We start from the raw sequence: 16,464 nt of genomic DNA on the forward strand, positions 1-16,464 counted from the left end.
ATCCAACATGGGATGGGAGACGCTCATCCAGTCCGGCCCACTGCAGTGTTGCCCCATATGATGACAGAGACAAAGTTGAGCAAGCTTGTTGAACCTATAGCAGGAAGCAACTTCCATCCAATAACACATCAAAAATTATCAAATGTGTGTCGTCATATTTCAACAAGTCCAAAAAAGTCTTCTTCTATGAAGGAGCTGAAAATATGAAATATACAGGCTAGCAGTATATTGTAGAACAGTGTTTTATTTTCAGTTCTAGCTTGCAGAGGAGTCGCAGACTTGCAGAAGATAGGATGACATGCTTTATGGCAATAAAAACTCCTTATCACTGAGAAAGGTCGGGCTCCAAATTCCATCCTTTAAAACAGAGTCCTGGGAGATCTTTGCTGGCAGAAGGATGTTACTTGGTGAAGCTAATGGCCTGGCCATGGGGACGATAGACAAATTATCCACATTTTCCCCCTCATACCACTGGCAGTGTTTGTCTCATTCTAACTGTAGCCAGATATTGGAACAGTAATTCTAAGAAACCCTCTTTAGACTCATGCCTTTGAAAGAAGAAGCAACGTTTGAACACACAACAGTCCCATACTGGGCTTTGGTAACAGCAGCCTCTCTAAGTGGTCATGAAATGGACTGGAAATCTATATAGGCAGTGAGTGACTCCCTTATGCTAGAAGAGGAAGATGGGAAGATGCCACCATACAATGGCCCTTTTGGGGAGAATGGGAAGCTGACTTTCCAAGTTTCCTATCTGGTTGGAAAAGCTGGGAAACTACCTGTCTTGCTCAGATAACCTGTCCAGGTATACACACACACACACACACACACACACACACACACACACACACACACATTAACCAGAGGAGGGCAGGAACAACAGAACCATTTTTAAAATGTCACGGTCTTCTCCACCGGTCTTACCATGATGAACAGTGTCAGGAGGAAGATGCTCATTGACATGATGGAGAAGCTGTCCAGGAACCAGGTACACCAAATCACAGCATTAGAGACACCCTGGTTTTTCAAGGTCTCCTTCAGCCTCAGTTCCTTTTCCAAGACAATGCCCTTAACAGTCATGGAGACGGAGTAGATCCATGCCAGCACCATGAAGATGGGAAAACAGCGGTTCAGGATGATCATAAAACTAAAGGGAGAGAAGGGAAGGAGAACAGAGCATTCTGGGACTGGTAGAGATGAAGTAAATATTTACTGAGTGAAGAGTTGAGAATGAAATCTGAAGGAAAGGAAAGGAAAGGAAAGGAAAGGAAAGGAAAGGAAAGGAAAGGAAAGGAAAGGAAAGGAAAGGAAAGGAAAGGAAAGGAAAGGAGAGGAGAAAAATAAATCTGGGACCTTCACTAGGTTGGACTTTTAAAAATACCTTTCACATTAGCCACTTTTTCTTTAGCACAAGATGGTGTCTTTGCAGACAGCCCAGATGAATGCTCTATACAGAAAGTGTAGGAAGAAAACCATACCGTCTCTGTTCTATAGCATAGACCTTCCCCGTAAAGGCTCATGGGAAAGACTGTAGACCAGTTGCCATAGGTTGTGATTGGGACAAATCAGAGACTCAACAGTCACTGATTCCATCAGCCATGAATACATGGAGTAGATCCATCCTGGGATACGTTCTCAGCAAGCAAGATGGATTTAACAGGAAGGAATCAAGTTAGGGTTAGCTTTTCAGGTTTTCCCTGGGGATGATGCACTAGTAGAGCCCTTGGGATTATTATCTATTGAAACTGTTGGGTGTTGTCACAGGAAGGGCCCAATGCCAGCGTGGGAGGATAGTTTCACTCAAAATGGCCCTAGGGAGAGAGCCCAACAACCAAAAAGCATGCACTTCTAGAGCTGGCCGCCAGAGGACTCTCCCATATTGAATGACCCCAATTCCTACTGCCTCTCCACACCTACTCATTTCCCTGCCAGCTCCTCCCCTTCTAACCGGAAAGTGGACCTGGGCTTTTGCCCTTGGCTTTACTTCTCATCTCTGCTTCTTATCCAGAGGAAAACCAATGACTCAACAGTCACTGTTATCTCTGCCGCCTTCCACAGAGCTGGAGAAGGATGGGCCACAGTGTTGAGAGCTGCTTTCCTGTACGCACGCTAGGCTTTAGTTTACAACCTCTCCACCTGGCAACTGGCCTCTTTCCTTTATGTTTTGCTGTCTCTGCTTCCTGAACCCCACAGCCACACACAAGGGCTATAGTGACTTCCCCAGTGTTCCCGACACCCCAGGAGCTAAATTCCTAAGCCAACTATAGCTCGGGAGGGTTTCCGACCCCATCTACCAAGGTAATCAGCCTTCTGAGCACCTCTTCTTCTCTGTCCCTTCCTCCATCACTCCGAAAATCTATTTTCAACAAAACAGTAGGCTGTTTGCTTAGCATGCTACTAGCCAACAGATGGACAGGCTTTAGGACGGGGGAGGTCAGAGGAGGAGGCCAGACTCATCCAACATTCCTCTACCTTTTCACCAAACATACATCATAGGAATGTTAATTAGGCAAGGAGCTGCATTATTCCGAGGCTCCTGGGAACCAGACTAACTTGCCATGCAGTCCAAATCTGCTGATCTGGCAATCAGTGGGCAAACGCTCTGACCCTAACCCTTTCACATACCAAACATACTACAGAGTGGAAATTTAAACAGCCGGCACCCCTCCTTCAGCCTCAACTCCTACTGTTTAACCTTCAACGCCCCTTGTGTACCTCAACACCCTACTATTTTTCTTTTTCCTCTGCTTCTGTCTGGAGTATGGGGCCAGCAGCTTCTTCAGTTAGAACCCTATTCCCTCCGAGTCTGGCCCCAGTCCCTGAGGTTCCTTCAGGAGACACTGAAGCCTTGAGAGCACCCCTGTTTACTTCAGCTCAGGGAGGATGATCGAGGCCTGGGACTCACGAGTCATCCACAAAGCAAGGATAAGGCATCTGCTGGAGGTAGATTCCAACGGGAACCTCTGCCTGGGTCTGACTCCTTGTGATTCCATGTTCAATCATGTCCTGTAGATAGGCAAAGCCTCCCCAGATGTACCGGAGGTCTTCCACAGGATCCGCCCTAGGACCAGAATCCCAGTACCTAAAAAGACACAGGATGAAGGGAAAAAGGATGTATGTGGGGACGGGCAACCCACTCACTTTATGAGCCCAACTTACCTTAGAACTCAGTCTCTTGAAACATTCTCCTAAATCAGTGGTTCTCAACCTTCCAAATGAGGTGACCCTTTAATACAGTTCCTCATGTTGTGGTGACTCCAACCACACAATTATTTTTGTTGCTACTTCTTAACTCTAATTTTGTGACTGTTATAAATCATAATGTAAATATCTGATATGTGAGATATCTGATATGCAACCCCTGTGAAAAGGTTGTTTGACCTCCAAAGGGATGGTGACCCACAGCTTGAGAACCATTGTCCTAAATGTTCCCAGACTATCTAGTTCTACTTTGGATCACAGCATTAACTCAGGAATGACTGTGAGTCACAAGGTGATTGCTCTATCTACTTGGATCTGCTCAAATCATACCTCCTCCCATTTAATTGACCTTCCTTTGATTTATAGGCTGCGTTTACACTTAATCCTCCACTCTACCAAATATAATTCCCCATGGATTTGGGAGAAAGCCTGCAAACCCAAACTGAAGCATCATCACCTGTCTTTGATCTTGTTGGTCTTCTCCACCACATCAATGTCCATCCGAATCTTGTACTTCACATGGGGAGGTAGGGAGCTGGTCCAGGGATACATGTCAGGGAATACCACTCCAGCCCAGAACCTGTTTTCCTCCAGGAGAGACAGGGCTCGTTGGATGAGCTGAGTTTCATCATCATAGCTTTCAAACTTATCCAGGACCAGGCACTGCAGATAATCACAAAGGTGTAGAGAGTTGGAGACTTAATTCCAAACCGAGAGGCGGAGGAAACTCTGCTGGCCAAGTGATAGGTCCCCCACAAAAAGACCTGTGTACCTAATAGTTGGTTGACTCCAGGGTCTGGCATTAATTTCTTCATGTGACTAGGTTCATGGGTGCAAGGATCCTAGAAGTGGTGACAGGCCCTTATCCCTGAAGAGTTAACAGAGACCATGCTCCCCCAGCTGCCCAAGGCAGTCCAAATATGCAAGTCGTCAAAATGACACAAATACTCGAGCCTCTCACTCCCCAGCATGGGGAGGCGAGGGAGTGGGGTCACGGTGGACATAGCCTGCTTTGAAGATCAGAAAGCCTGAGGATAAAAGACTTTTAAAGAGAGAAACATTGCTGGCGTTGAACCTTCCTGGCTCTCTCCAAACATACACAGGCCAGCCAGCCAGCTGAGGGACGAACCAGGAAGAAGAAAGCAGAGAAACAGACGGCCAAAATGGTTGCATCTGAGAAACCATTTTCATTTACAACTTCACTCGGAGAAAGTGGAATTACCTCAATGTCCCTTTTCTCCTCTGGGGGCGGGGGAGGGGAGGGGAGGGAAGGAGAGAGGGAGGGAAGGAGGGAGGGAAAGAGAGAGAGCTATAAAAGAAGAAAATTAAGGATTTCTTTGAGATGAATTTAGGGGTCCTCACTTGCAGAGACTTGCTGAAGTAATTATATTGTACTGGTATTTTGTTTTACACTGAGAGTTTTGTGTCCATGACTCTTAGAATGTAACTCACAAGAGGTCAGATGGCCTTGTATTGATTAATTTGTTCGACGAATATCTACTGAGTGTATGCAACGTGCCAGAGCCTGCCTGGTTCCATGGGTACAAGGAGAGAAGATAACCATCTCTTCCTGAAACAGACTCAAACCTGATGAGGGAAAGATTGTAGTAAACCATAAGTGCCGTGTAGAATGACAGGAAGGCTTCGCCTAAAAGACTCAGGGCATCCAGCGGAGGGCCGGGTCTACTGGGAGGGACCCAGGAAGGCTACCTGGAGGAAGAGGCATGAGCAGAAGGAGGATAGACAGAAAGCAGGCAGAGGAAAGAAAACGGAGGTCAGCTTGACCACAAGGAGCAGCATTGGGGTCTCTGGGGACCTACAGGAGTAGAGCAGTGGGTCCCAACCTCCTTCAGACTTTGGAGCATTGGATAGCTTTAAAAAGATGCCAGAGGCTCTACTTCAGAATCTTGAGAGGCAAGGCCAGGGCACAGGCATTTTGCTTAAAAAGAAAAAAAAAAAAAAAAAAGCAAAACACCTCCCCAGGTCTTCACAAAGCACAGAGAAGGGCATTGGGTGAAAGGTGGTGAGTGGCTGGGACCAGATCCTTTGCTCTGCTGGATATTGGAATGTTACTGACCAACTGAGCAGGTTTCTCAGGACATGAGCTTTCAGACTAAGACCAGGAGAACTCCAGACAATCTCTAGAATACTGCAAGGCCACTGTGGGGCTTTAAGCAGAAATGCGAGATGAGATAACAATAGGGAAGCATCAGGGAGCATTAGACTAGACCGCTGAGCACATTCAGGCTCAGTTAACTTTAGGAGAGCCCGGAACTCAGAGGGAACCTTTCCCGAGCTATGGAAGAAACTGCAGAGATGCTCCCGAGTTAAGGGTAGACTGTGGTAGAACCAGGGTTCCTTGCTCTCCAGCTCAGGCGCAGAGTTCCTCCCGGCACACTGGAGCCCAGAGGGACAGCACACACGGCACAGCCACACTGTGAGGCTTACAGAGGGATCCCTCCATGTGCTCACAAGTGTCCTGTAGGTTGACCAGTGAATACTGCTTGTCCTCACCTGGTGGCTCAGGAAACTTAGGCTCTAGAGCAGCGATTCTCACTCAACCTGTGGGTCACGAACCCCTTGGGATCACAAATCAGAGATTACCATTCATAACGGTGGCAAAATTACAGCTATGAAGTAGCAATGAAATAATTTTATGGTTGGGGGTCACCACAACATGAGAAACTGTATTACAGGGTCGAAGCATTAGGAAAGTTGAGAACCACTGCCCTAGAGGACTAAAAACTTCCCGGAAGTGGTAGGAAGAGTATCAAGTCCCTATTCACTTGGCTCAGGAGCAATTAAGAAACCAGAAACACAAGCAATTAAGAAACCAGAGAGCCAAGCTCCACTGTACTAACAAAAGGCAAGTGGACTCGGCTCGTTCACTGCAAACCCCTCACTTCTGAAGCCTAGCCCAGAGTGTTAGAACACAAGACAGACGAGGGGGCTGTATTTGAACTCCAAGGTGTAACAAACCCACCATCACTGGGTTTTCTGAACTCAATTGTCCCGTCTAGGCTCAGCCCTGGGACAGGGTCCCATGGGGTAGTCTCGGTGCTCTGGATAAAAGGAGAGAAAACAGAGCAATCTACTTTCTAGCTGATAACCTGATAATGGGCAGCAGCAACACAGGGGTGTGAGAACATCACCAGCGCCACGGCTTAAAAGGCTTCTAAGATTAAAAGGAAATTGGATTGGTATTTCTTTAAGAAATACAAGTAAGAACAGAGACATCACAGAGCTAAACAGATTTTCTTCAGTCAATCATTGTCTTGCAAACAGGACTTAATTGCTAAGACCGACACTGGCCAGTCCTGAGACAAGACAAAGGACTTCAGTATATCATACACCAAGGAATTTTCATTTCTTCCGGGCAGAAGCAACTTATACTATTTATAGTTTTGTGTGTGCATGCGTGGTGTCTAATGCATAGATTCTTAGGCAGCTGGCGAAGCCAGCCTGCAGCCAGTTTGTCAGTAATTAAGCCACAGCACCACCGCGGGAGACAGGGTTGGCAGTTGCTGCTCGGGAAAGGAGGCTTCAGGACTGAGTTAAACACGTTTACTAGCTTGGCAGTGGAGACACATGCCTTTAATCCCAGTATTCGGTAGTCAAGAGGCAGGCAGATCTCTGTGAGTCTACTGGCTGAGTTCCACGATAGCAGCCAGGGTTACACAGAGAAACCCTGTCTCAAAAACAAAAAACAAAAAACAAAAACAAAACAAAACAAACAAAAACAAACAAACAAAACCCAAAACTAAAAACAGCAAAAAACCCAAACCAAAAACACACAACATATGTTTAAATTTGCTTTAGTGAGACCTCCAGGTTTGACAAAGATAAGCAATAAATAATCCCATTTTGCCTGTTTGGCAAGTTTAGAACTGGCGTGTATTTAAATAAGATAAACTAGACACAGACCAGCGTCACATCTTCTCACTCATTGAAGGCACTAGTAAGTCAGACTTGCAGAAGAATAAAATAGTGTTTGCTAGAGACTGGGAGGTGTGAAGAAAAGGGGTACAGAACGAAATTCCTTATGGGGTGCCAAGACATAGAGTGGAGGACTTATTTACTTTGGGTTTTCTTTCAGCACAGTAGAGTAAATATTGGTTAAGACAAGCTGTGATGTTTCTCAAAGTGGCCAGGGGGGCAGGGGATTTGCAGAACAGCAAAGACCAGTGGTTGAAAAGGTAGAAATGTTCCTTCCCTTATTTCAGTTCTCATACATTGTAGACATGACTTGAATTACCAGGCTATGTTACTACCACTAAGATTTAGAAATATTGTCTCAATAGAACAAACAAACAGCAATTAGAATCGCTTTAAAATTAAATTTCTAAAATAAAATCAAAATGACCCGGGGAGATAAAAGCTGTTTTAAGCAGTTTTCTGTTTTTTAAGCAGTGGATGTTGTACCGGAGAATGTTTTTACCAATTCACTCAGCATCACAAAACCCTGGCATGAAGTGTCTTGGGTCTTACAGTCTGATGTCCTTGCTTCAGAAACAAATGGGACCGGAGGTGTGGAGAACCTTGCCTTAGTTCCAACACAAGTAAGAAGCAAAATCTGCATGCATGTCTTCAATATGAGGCTTGGAAGTTCCAGTCTGGGTGTGGGTGTTCCCCATAGTTCCTTTGAGAGTAAGCCATGGGCCATCCACAAAGTCCTGACATTACTGGAGGTCTCTTGTCTGAGAGCCACACTGCCTAATGACTGCCTGGCTCTCTATCTGCCCTCCCCAACATGGTGGCCAGCGATCACATGTGACTATTGAATACTAAAGATATCATGGATGCATCATAAGCACTGAGTTTTAAATTTCATAGAGCTGCTGGTAGCTCTGTGGGTCAATAGAGCTCTAGTGGTAATGAGTCCCTTGAGGTCGGGGCCACGTTGTGTTCAATGTGGTCTCTGTATAGCATTTTCTCATGCTAGGGAGTCAAGAAGTACTTTCTGAACTGAATTGGTTTAAATTTACAAGCCCTGATGGACAGAGGCAGCTGTACCTCTATGATTTGAACAAGATTCTGTGCATCCCAGACGCATGAACAACTAGCAGCAATTTGTAAAATGACTTTGTTGTGATGCCCTTTGGGTATAACTCTTGGGGAAAAAGGAGCTGATATAAATAAATACATGGTTAATAACGTGACTTCCAGGGTTCTCTAGCTCGTTCTCTTTGAACCTACGTCTTTATGTACTGGAATAAACAGCTGATGTTTTCAATGATATTGTTGAATCCTGTGATGATGTGGGCTCCATCCTGGCTGTTTGCTCAGGCAGCTGATTCATAGTCATATTTCCTGATGTGTTTTCCTAGATGGGGACCTTGATACTCTGGAAAACACAAAATTTAGCAGGTTCTCAAATGCTCGCTGCTATTCTAAAACACCTGGCCCATTTCCCTCTTCACCATTACCTTGGGAGGAGGCACGGTGGAGAGCTGGGGTCGGACAGTCCTCTATGCCATCCCCTCTTGCTGTTTCCTAACTGTGGCTTCTGATGCTGTCGCTGAAATTTGAGCTCTGTCCAACCTCAGATGTTTGTTCTAACGGTTTACAAACACGTGAGATCGTGTTTGTAAAGGCCTCAGTGGGTGCCTCACAGAATAAAAAGCCAAGGGTGCGGCTCAGTGATAGAATGCTCACCTAGCATGCCCAAAGCCCTGGGCTATTTTCCAATACTGCAAAAGCAGTGGTGGCACATTCCTTTGGTCCCAGCACTAAGAAGGCAGAAGCAGGCAAATCTCAGTGAGTTCAAGGCCAGCCTGGTCTACAGAGTGAGTTCCAGAACAGCCAGGGCTATTACACAGAGAAACCCTGTCTTGAAAAACCAACCAAACAAACAAAAAAATCAACTACAAATACTGATGGTTTCTTTCATGCCCCAAACTGGTCCAGGGGCTTTGGTCATATGAACACATTTCACCGTCACATTACATGCAGGTCTGTTACTATGATCCTTCAGAGCTCACTTACAAGGTGCATTGAAACAGACTTCCTCGGGCACAATCTGTTTTCAGCCCCTACACCACGCTGCATTGTCTCATGAATAATGAAGCCTTTATAAATACCAGTTTACTGTTGTTTTTGTGAAATATCTGGAACGTCAATAATCAAATGCCTTTCAAGTTCCTGCCAGGTTAGCCTTCGTTAGTGACAGTTATTCATTGGGGGAGGAGAGTAGTTATTTATTTTCTTCAAACAATCTCTTTGAGGACACAAACTGTCCTGAGCTGACCCATAGTCCTCCATCTGGTCGGAACAATGCTCTGGACAGACCCCAAAGCCACCTGGGCAATGGGAGGTGGAGAGGCGCGCGGGGTGTGTGTGGGGGGTGGGGTGTTAATTAGTGTCTATTAGCTGTTAGGTGAAGTATCTATTAGGATGGTAAGTGAAGAGGAAGGTCTTATAAAACCAAACATGAATATCAAATCACTCTCCCCAAACTTTCTTGATGAGGTTAAGAGGTTCAACTGCTTTGAATGTGAGTCAGCAGCCCCCAAGTGATCCTCTGAGGTATGATTCACAATGCAGCTTTGTATTCTCATGGGGAGGCAGGCCATTTGCCTCACAGCAAGTGACCTCATTCCCTCCCGATACTTACACTAATCCCTGGAGTTAAAGTCTTGGCTGATGGGCATGTATACTGGAACATGTATGTGTGTAAGAGGCAGAGCTAATGATGAATCCCTCAGCAGAGGTCCTGGGTTGGATGTATTTCGTCTATTGTGACAGGCTTGACTGTCACAACATGCTGGCTTCTAATGAGGCCAGGGAGTCTATTTTTAAATGCTGTCTTGTTCCACGAAACTGTGCCATTGTGGAGGTGAGGGAAGTATGTAAGGCAACAATATTGGCTAGTGTAAAGTGCTCAACATAAACCCAGCACGCCTATTTGGAAAAGTGAATAAAGTCAGTATCCTATGCCCTCAGAGGTAAGCTTTGTGCAAATGTCACAGCAGGAATTCAGAATCTCAGGGAGAACCAAAACAATGCCCTCTGAGAGGCAAGAAAGCAGCAATCAAGCACACAAAGGTGTCTCACAGTCTGTCATGTGGTGTGTATGAGTGCCTGTGTGTGGTCACTGTTCTTGTCCATCCCCCCACGCCTACCCCAGCTTCCTGAATAGCCAAGCTGCTTCATGAAGTCCATACAGACCTGTGGTTCCTTCCTAGCTGCCTTACTGGCTCTGGAAACAGCCCACCCTGGTGGAAGGGAGAGGCTGGAGCACTCTCTGGGGCACTGGCAGCTGTGCCCAAATCCTGGACAGAAGACACCCCCGTTTGTTGACCTAGCTAAACAAAACACCACCTTGGAAGAGAAGCTTCGGGCAGCAGGCTCCCTTCTTCAGCTGTGACCTCGTGGTCTCCAGTTTGAAAACATTACGTCATAGGTTCACAGAATTATCTATTACGTGGCAAGCTGTGTTTAGATGAGGCAATAAGGAAACATATCCTTCTTTTCATTTGAACTTGGTCATCAAAGGGATCTGGCAAACTGTGTTGACAGTTGGGCATAAATAGCCATATTTTGACCATGAAACCCTAAAGGCATCTAGGTCAGGTCTCGAGATAAGGGAGGCACTGAGGATTTCTAACCCTGCCTCGCATCTTTTCAAAACCAGCTGATAAACACGAGTGGAGGCCTCCTGTGGTCCTGATGGTATTCATGCAGACACCTGGGGCTCCTTTTGAAGAACAGCAGTGGATGTGGGCAAACATCCCAGAACTCATTTCCTGGCAGATGTAAACTGCAACCTTCAAGATTTATTTCCAGCTACATGGATAAAGCCACAGCATAAAATCACTTTGGGCTATTTGGGTTGTTTGGGATGGTGAATTAGAGGCAAGGTGTTGTAATAAATTGGATTGTGTATACCGGGCACTGTGAACAGACTTCTGAAATATTCACTCACATAGAGCGAGGAAATGCACTGTGACGGGGCGATGAGGAGGCAGGAAATACGTGTCAATAAAGAATAAAAGTGTTTCTAAGATAAATAAATGCATCACTGAAACAAGTTAAAGGGCCCAGTCAGAGCAAGGGGGCATCAGGGGGCAAAGCCACCAGGTCAGTGTTTTCTACCCAGCTGGTTCCAATGAAAGTTATCGTCACTTGACTAACAACTTCCCGGCACTTCAGCTCTCCCAGTTTCCTGTCGCATTGTTCCAACGACACCTGGAGGTGAGGGCTACCGTATTGGATAATAATGGGGCTGTGCATCAGCCAGTAGGATCACCCTGTGTCACAAAGCACTCTGTCCTGCCACACCAGAGAGCTTGGGTTAGCCTCATCTTTCAGACAGAGGTATGTTGTCCCAAGTGGCAGAGCCCGTACATAGGTGCTGAAGAGTGCGTCTAGTCACCCACAGAAGGAAGCTTTTACAACCCATACTGGCTAACTCCAGACCCACCGCTTCTCTGTTCCATCCGTTCTCTGCCCAGACCTTTATACCACTACAGATCTACACAGAAAAGCTGAGAAGTCAAAAAGAAAAACAAGCTGGAGTTTTAGCCCCTGAAGTGGTCAGGTCAACAAAGGGGAAAGCATGCGGACAAGTCGTGACTGGGCTCCTGTCGGGGGAACACAGAACAGAGGAGAAGGCTGGGAACACTACTGAGACCTGAAGTGCAGCGTGGGTGCGACCAGCCAGTGGAGCAGTGAGGGAAGGTGGACACTGTCCACGTTGGGGGTCTGGGGCAGCCTCATAGGATGAGAAAGAGCTGTGGGGGCCATTGACCTTCGTGGTGATGAGGAATTTCTGAGGAGGAGCTGTGAGCCATCTGTCACGGTGGGCTTGGGTTTTCCAGCTACTTCATTGGAGCGGGTGGAGGAACTGAAGAGAAGCAGTAAGAGCCTGGAAGCCTAGTGATGGGCTAGGAGAGACAGGACAGGCCTCTAAACGCAGCTGAACGTGAGGAAAGGGAGGAAAGAGAGACTGTGGAAGAACTGATGGGGCCTGGATGACTTGTCAATTTGATTTTGTATTTGTAGAGAGTGAGCTCCTGGGGAGTCAAGGGTTAACCGTCATTATTTGATGTTTCAAGCTCAGTTCATGTAAATACCCACACAAAAGAATGAACTCCACCCTTTTTGTGTTCTCATTTTAATCTGGTTATTTTTAAGCAAAGAAAAAAAAAAAGACCAACTCATTATCCCGAGTACTATAAAATAATTGCTACTGTTATTGGACCCAATATGTAATTGAAGCAAATAATACTTGTAGAGCCTTTGGGGTCGCACTTGTACGTTACAGGGAAACGAACTTCATTTCTAGAGTCAGTACAGGCCTGGGTTAGAACTCTGACGTCCCAGCCCAGTGGCGGTAGGGCACACTTTTCATCCCAGCACTCAGCAGGCAGAGGCAGGCAGATCTCTGGGAGTTCAAGGTCAGCCTGGGCTACAGAGTGAGTTCCAGGAAAGGCACCAAAACTACACAGAGAAACCCTGTCTTGAAGAACCAAACAAAAACAAAAACAAACACAAACAAACAAAAAAACCAACAACAAGAATTCTGAAGTTCCCACCTATCTTCTGTGATGTACTGGGAAGCCGAGCCTCTTAGAGACTTTGCTTTAAATTCCACACGAAGACAGCAGTTATGGCTACCAGGCGGGGAGCAGTGTGTCAAGAGATGACAAGTAAAAGTGCCCGACACAACCCTCACCAGGGCCCATGTAAGTCTCTTTCCTCCATGTCCCCAGCCTACCTTCCACCTGTTTCCTTTTCTCTGATTGAGTTCTAGATTTTTGAGAGCTCAAAAAGGCGTAAAATACAGTGATTGTCTGTGAGGTGCTTAGGATCTAGTTCATGGCCCTTGAAATAATAATTGATCTTGTACAGACTTGAACTCGCCCAACGATACCTTCCTAGTACCTGAGGTCATTGAATTAACAGAAGAAAGCAACTCGGGTAACCAGCCAATGTCTACACATCTAACTCTACAACACCTTACACGAGCCAAGCTCATCTGCGCTATCCCATTTCCTCCCTAAGCTAGCCTGAAACACACGTTTCCAGAGAACGTCATGCTTGGATGGTGGTGGCATGGAGCCAGAAGTATTAAACATACCAAGGAAAATTAGTTTTAAAAAAAAATGGCCACTGATAATTCAAGAAAATAACCACCATCCAGTTCATAAAGAGTTATGTACACACACTAGCTGAGCTGATAGCCAAGGAATGGCAGCTAATGGATGTGTGTTTTCTCAAGACTTAGCAGAAGGTAGTTGTTACTAGTTAAAGTACAATTTTATGCTTTGATGAGAGGTATTTTTCATATTAAAGTTTGGCTAAATTCAGCTTCCTGATATGAAACTTAAGACCTGAAATTCAAATGTACTAAGCAACTCAAATCCAGTGTGAAGTGTAAATAAATAGTATTTGATTTATTCCAGGCCAAACTTTTTGCTGCACAAAGAAGTTGAAGAGGAGAGGTATATACGTTTATTTCAACTAAAAGGTAATCAGAGGGTAATAATTTGTTGATTTTTATAATTGCATTTTTCTATAGAAAACATGTAAATAGGGACAAATATAGGTTATGAATAAAATGTGCGTGCATAAGAATTTAAGGTATTTACCTAAATGTGGGCCAGCAAGATGGGTCAGAGGATGAAGTCACTTGCTACCAAGGCTGAAAACCTGCATTCAACCTGAGGAGCCCACATGGCAGGAGAGAAATCACCCTACAAGTTGTCCTCTGACTTCACATGTCATGGCAACCCTCTCACTGCCCTCTGCCACACACACAAAGTAGGTAAATAAATAAACAAACATACTTCCCCCCCCCCCACATAAATGTTTACCTATGAAGCCCTCACTGAACTTCAGTTTCCCTAGATTTGGAGAAGAGATGATGGGACAGGGTCTGGAAATAGCCTTTCCACACATGAGAGATGTGGAGATTTTCAAATGTCACTAGCATCCTGTCCCGAGACCACTGTCTACCTTCTGACCAAGAGGTCTGTCTCACTTTGATCTTGATTTCTCAGGAACAGCCGAAAGGCAGAAATTAGTTGTGGGGTGAGGGATGCTACAAAGAAAGCTTTATCTGAGGGGTGGTCTGAGAACAAGAAAGTTTCTCAGCCTCTGAGTCACTGTCCACTGAAGTCTGTCCGGCATCCCAGACCTATCCTCCTAGCCTATGGGAATAGACAGACCCAACTCTGACTCTCAGCCAGTTCACTAAGGCTAACCCAGGGATCAGCACGACAGGTCCTGACTAACGTCCAGGCATTTCTGAGTGTGAGCAAAGGTATATTCTTGATTTGGCTCATGGGTCAGAGCAGCAGCTGCCACACGTGCGTGTCCTTGGAGTGACTCAGAGTGTCTAATATCATCCCCACAGCTGTGAAGAGACACTGGTCCTACCCCACCTTCTAGACGAAGAGTCAGTCCCCCAGCCTAGCGTTTACACACAGGTCTGATGAATGTGCTAAGTGCTCTGGACCTCATTCTGTCCTTGTATTGTTACTTAGAATTGGACAGAATTGTACAGAAATCAAGCCATAGAGTGTTAAATCTCTCAGAACGACTAATAAGAAGCAGAAATTTTAGCCCTTGTGGGACAGGTGGGCCAGACCCATAAGCAGCTGTTTAACCTGGACCCACAAGGCAGATTCACGAGAATGGATACCCTTCAGGTTGCTCCATGGGACGGTCAGCTCAGGGCCTCACCCTCAGCAGGGAGGAAGATTTAACCCTTCTAGTCACCCAGAAGAAAATCCATGGGGTCACTCTCATTTTCCATAGTGAGGAAAGGCTTAAAGATTTGTTCCCCCTTCTCAGGGCTTCTGTTATTTTCCAGTATCACTATTAAGTGCTCATTGTTATGGGCAACAGAATTCATTTGCCTAATTTTCCTTAAGTGATTCTTGTTGGGTTTCTGTTTTTTAGAATAGGAATGGGGGGCTGGAGAAATGGCTCAGGGGTTAAGAGCACTGATTGCTCTTCCAGAGGTCCTGAGTTCAAATCCCAGCAACCACATGGTGGCTCACAACCATCTGCGATGAGATCTGGTGCCCTCTTCTGACCTGCAGGCATACATGCATAAATAAATAAATCTAAAAAAAAAAAAAAAATAGAATAGGAATGGATGTGGACACCTCGACTGGCCCATGAAGAACTTGTCTAATCTCATTAGCACAGGTCCCATTATTGAAAAGGAGGTACCAAGCTGGCCTTCTTAAACAGGGTGTAGGTAGTAACAGCTAGCTTCCCTGTCCTAGAGAAACCTTAAGTGCGGTACTCAGGTGTTGTGGAATGGGGTGGGGGGATTTTTCAAGGCTCCTGCAGACGGCCCCAAACACAAGAGCAGTTGCAGACAACCCAGGCTGGATGGCAGTGGCTCTCTCCTTCACTGCCTGTCTTCTCCTACTGGACCTCCTCCTTCCTGTCCCTGATTCCCTCACTCCCAAGGACAAGACGATAAGAAACTGAGTCATCATTTCTGCTATTATGAAAGCCTTGTAGGGCTTCCCTGGGGAGGCCACTGACTCTTGGCCACAGTGGGCTGCACTTCAAAGTCCTGGGGAAGTCCCGGGGGCTGAGAAGCCAGATATATGGTCAGCAACTCACGAGCTTGAGAGGGGCACCAGCTGGGGGTCAGGTCCGACTGAGACCAGGTTTATTTGTGTTTTGATTAACATTTAATATTGATTAATAATGCTTTTTTAAAAAATATTTATTTATTTATTTATTATATATACAGTGTTCCATGCCAGAAGAGGGCACCAGATCTCATTACGGATGGTTGTGAGCCACCATGTGGTTGCTGGGAATTGAACTCAGGACCTCTGGAAGAACAGCCACTGCTCTTAACCTCTAAGCCATCTCTCCAGTCCCTAATAATGCCTCTTATATGACAGTGTATTGCATGAATTAGCTCATTTAATTCTCAGAACAAGCCAAGTATTAGTAAATACTCCTAAAATCTACATTTCACAGATGCAGACAGAGGAACATAGAATCGAGTCTAGGAAAGTCTCACCCTGAAGGCTTAATTCTTAAGTATTTAAGAGACTAATGCCCATTAAGCATCTATTGCTACTATATTAAACACAAGATGCTTAGGAAAAATAATTCCTTTGGGGCTGGGGATGCTGCTCAGTTGATAGAGTGCAAAAAGGAGGAAGGAAAGAAGGGAGGGAGGGGGAAGGAGGAAGGAAGGAAAGGAGGGAGGAGGAAGGGAGGGAGGGGGAGGGGAGGGAAGGAGGAGGAAGGGAGGGAGGGAGGGAGGAAGGGGGAGGGAAG

At 45.8% G+C, this 16,464-nt stretch overlaps 1 protein-coding gene across 1 annotated transcript in view; it reads right to left on the reverse strand.

The window, feature by feature from the left end:
• LOC114700446 (retinal-specific phospholipid-transporting ATPase ABCA4) overlaps positions 1-16,464 on the reverse strand; it is a 140,725-nt gene that overhangs the window by 71,577 nt on the left and 52,684 nt on the right. The window contains exons 12-14 of the mRNA XM_028880067.2: positions 3,659-3,864; positions 2,906-3,082; positions 925-1,147 (exon numbers count right to left, since the gene is read on the reverse strand). Coding sequence (XP_028735900.1) covers positions 925-1,147; positions 2,906-3,082; positions 3,659-3,864 — 606 coding nt within the window. The remainder of the gene's footprint in view (positions 1-924; positions 1,148-2,905; positions 3,083-3,658; positions 3,865-16,464) is intronic.

This window comes from Peromyscus leucopus, chromosome 6 (assembly GCF_004664715.2).
Source record: "Peromyscus leucopus breed LL Stock chromosome 6, UCI_PerLeu_2.1, whole genome shotgun sequence".
Taxonomy (NCBI): Eukaryota; Metazoa; Chordata; class Mammalia; order Rodentia; family Cricetidae; genus Peromyscus; species Peromyscus leucopus.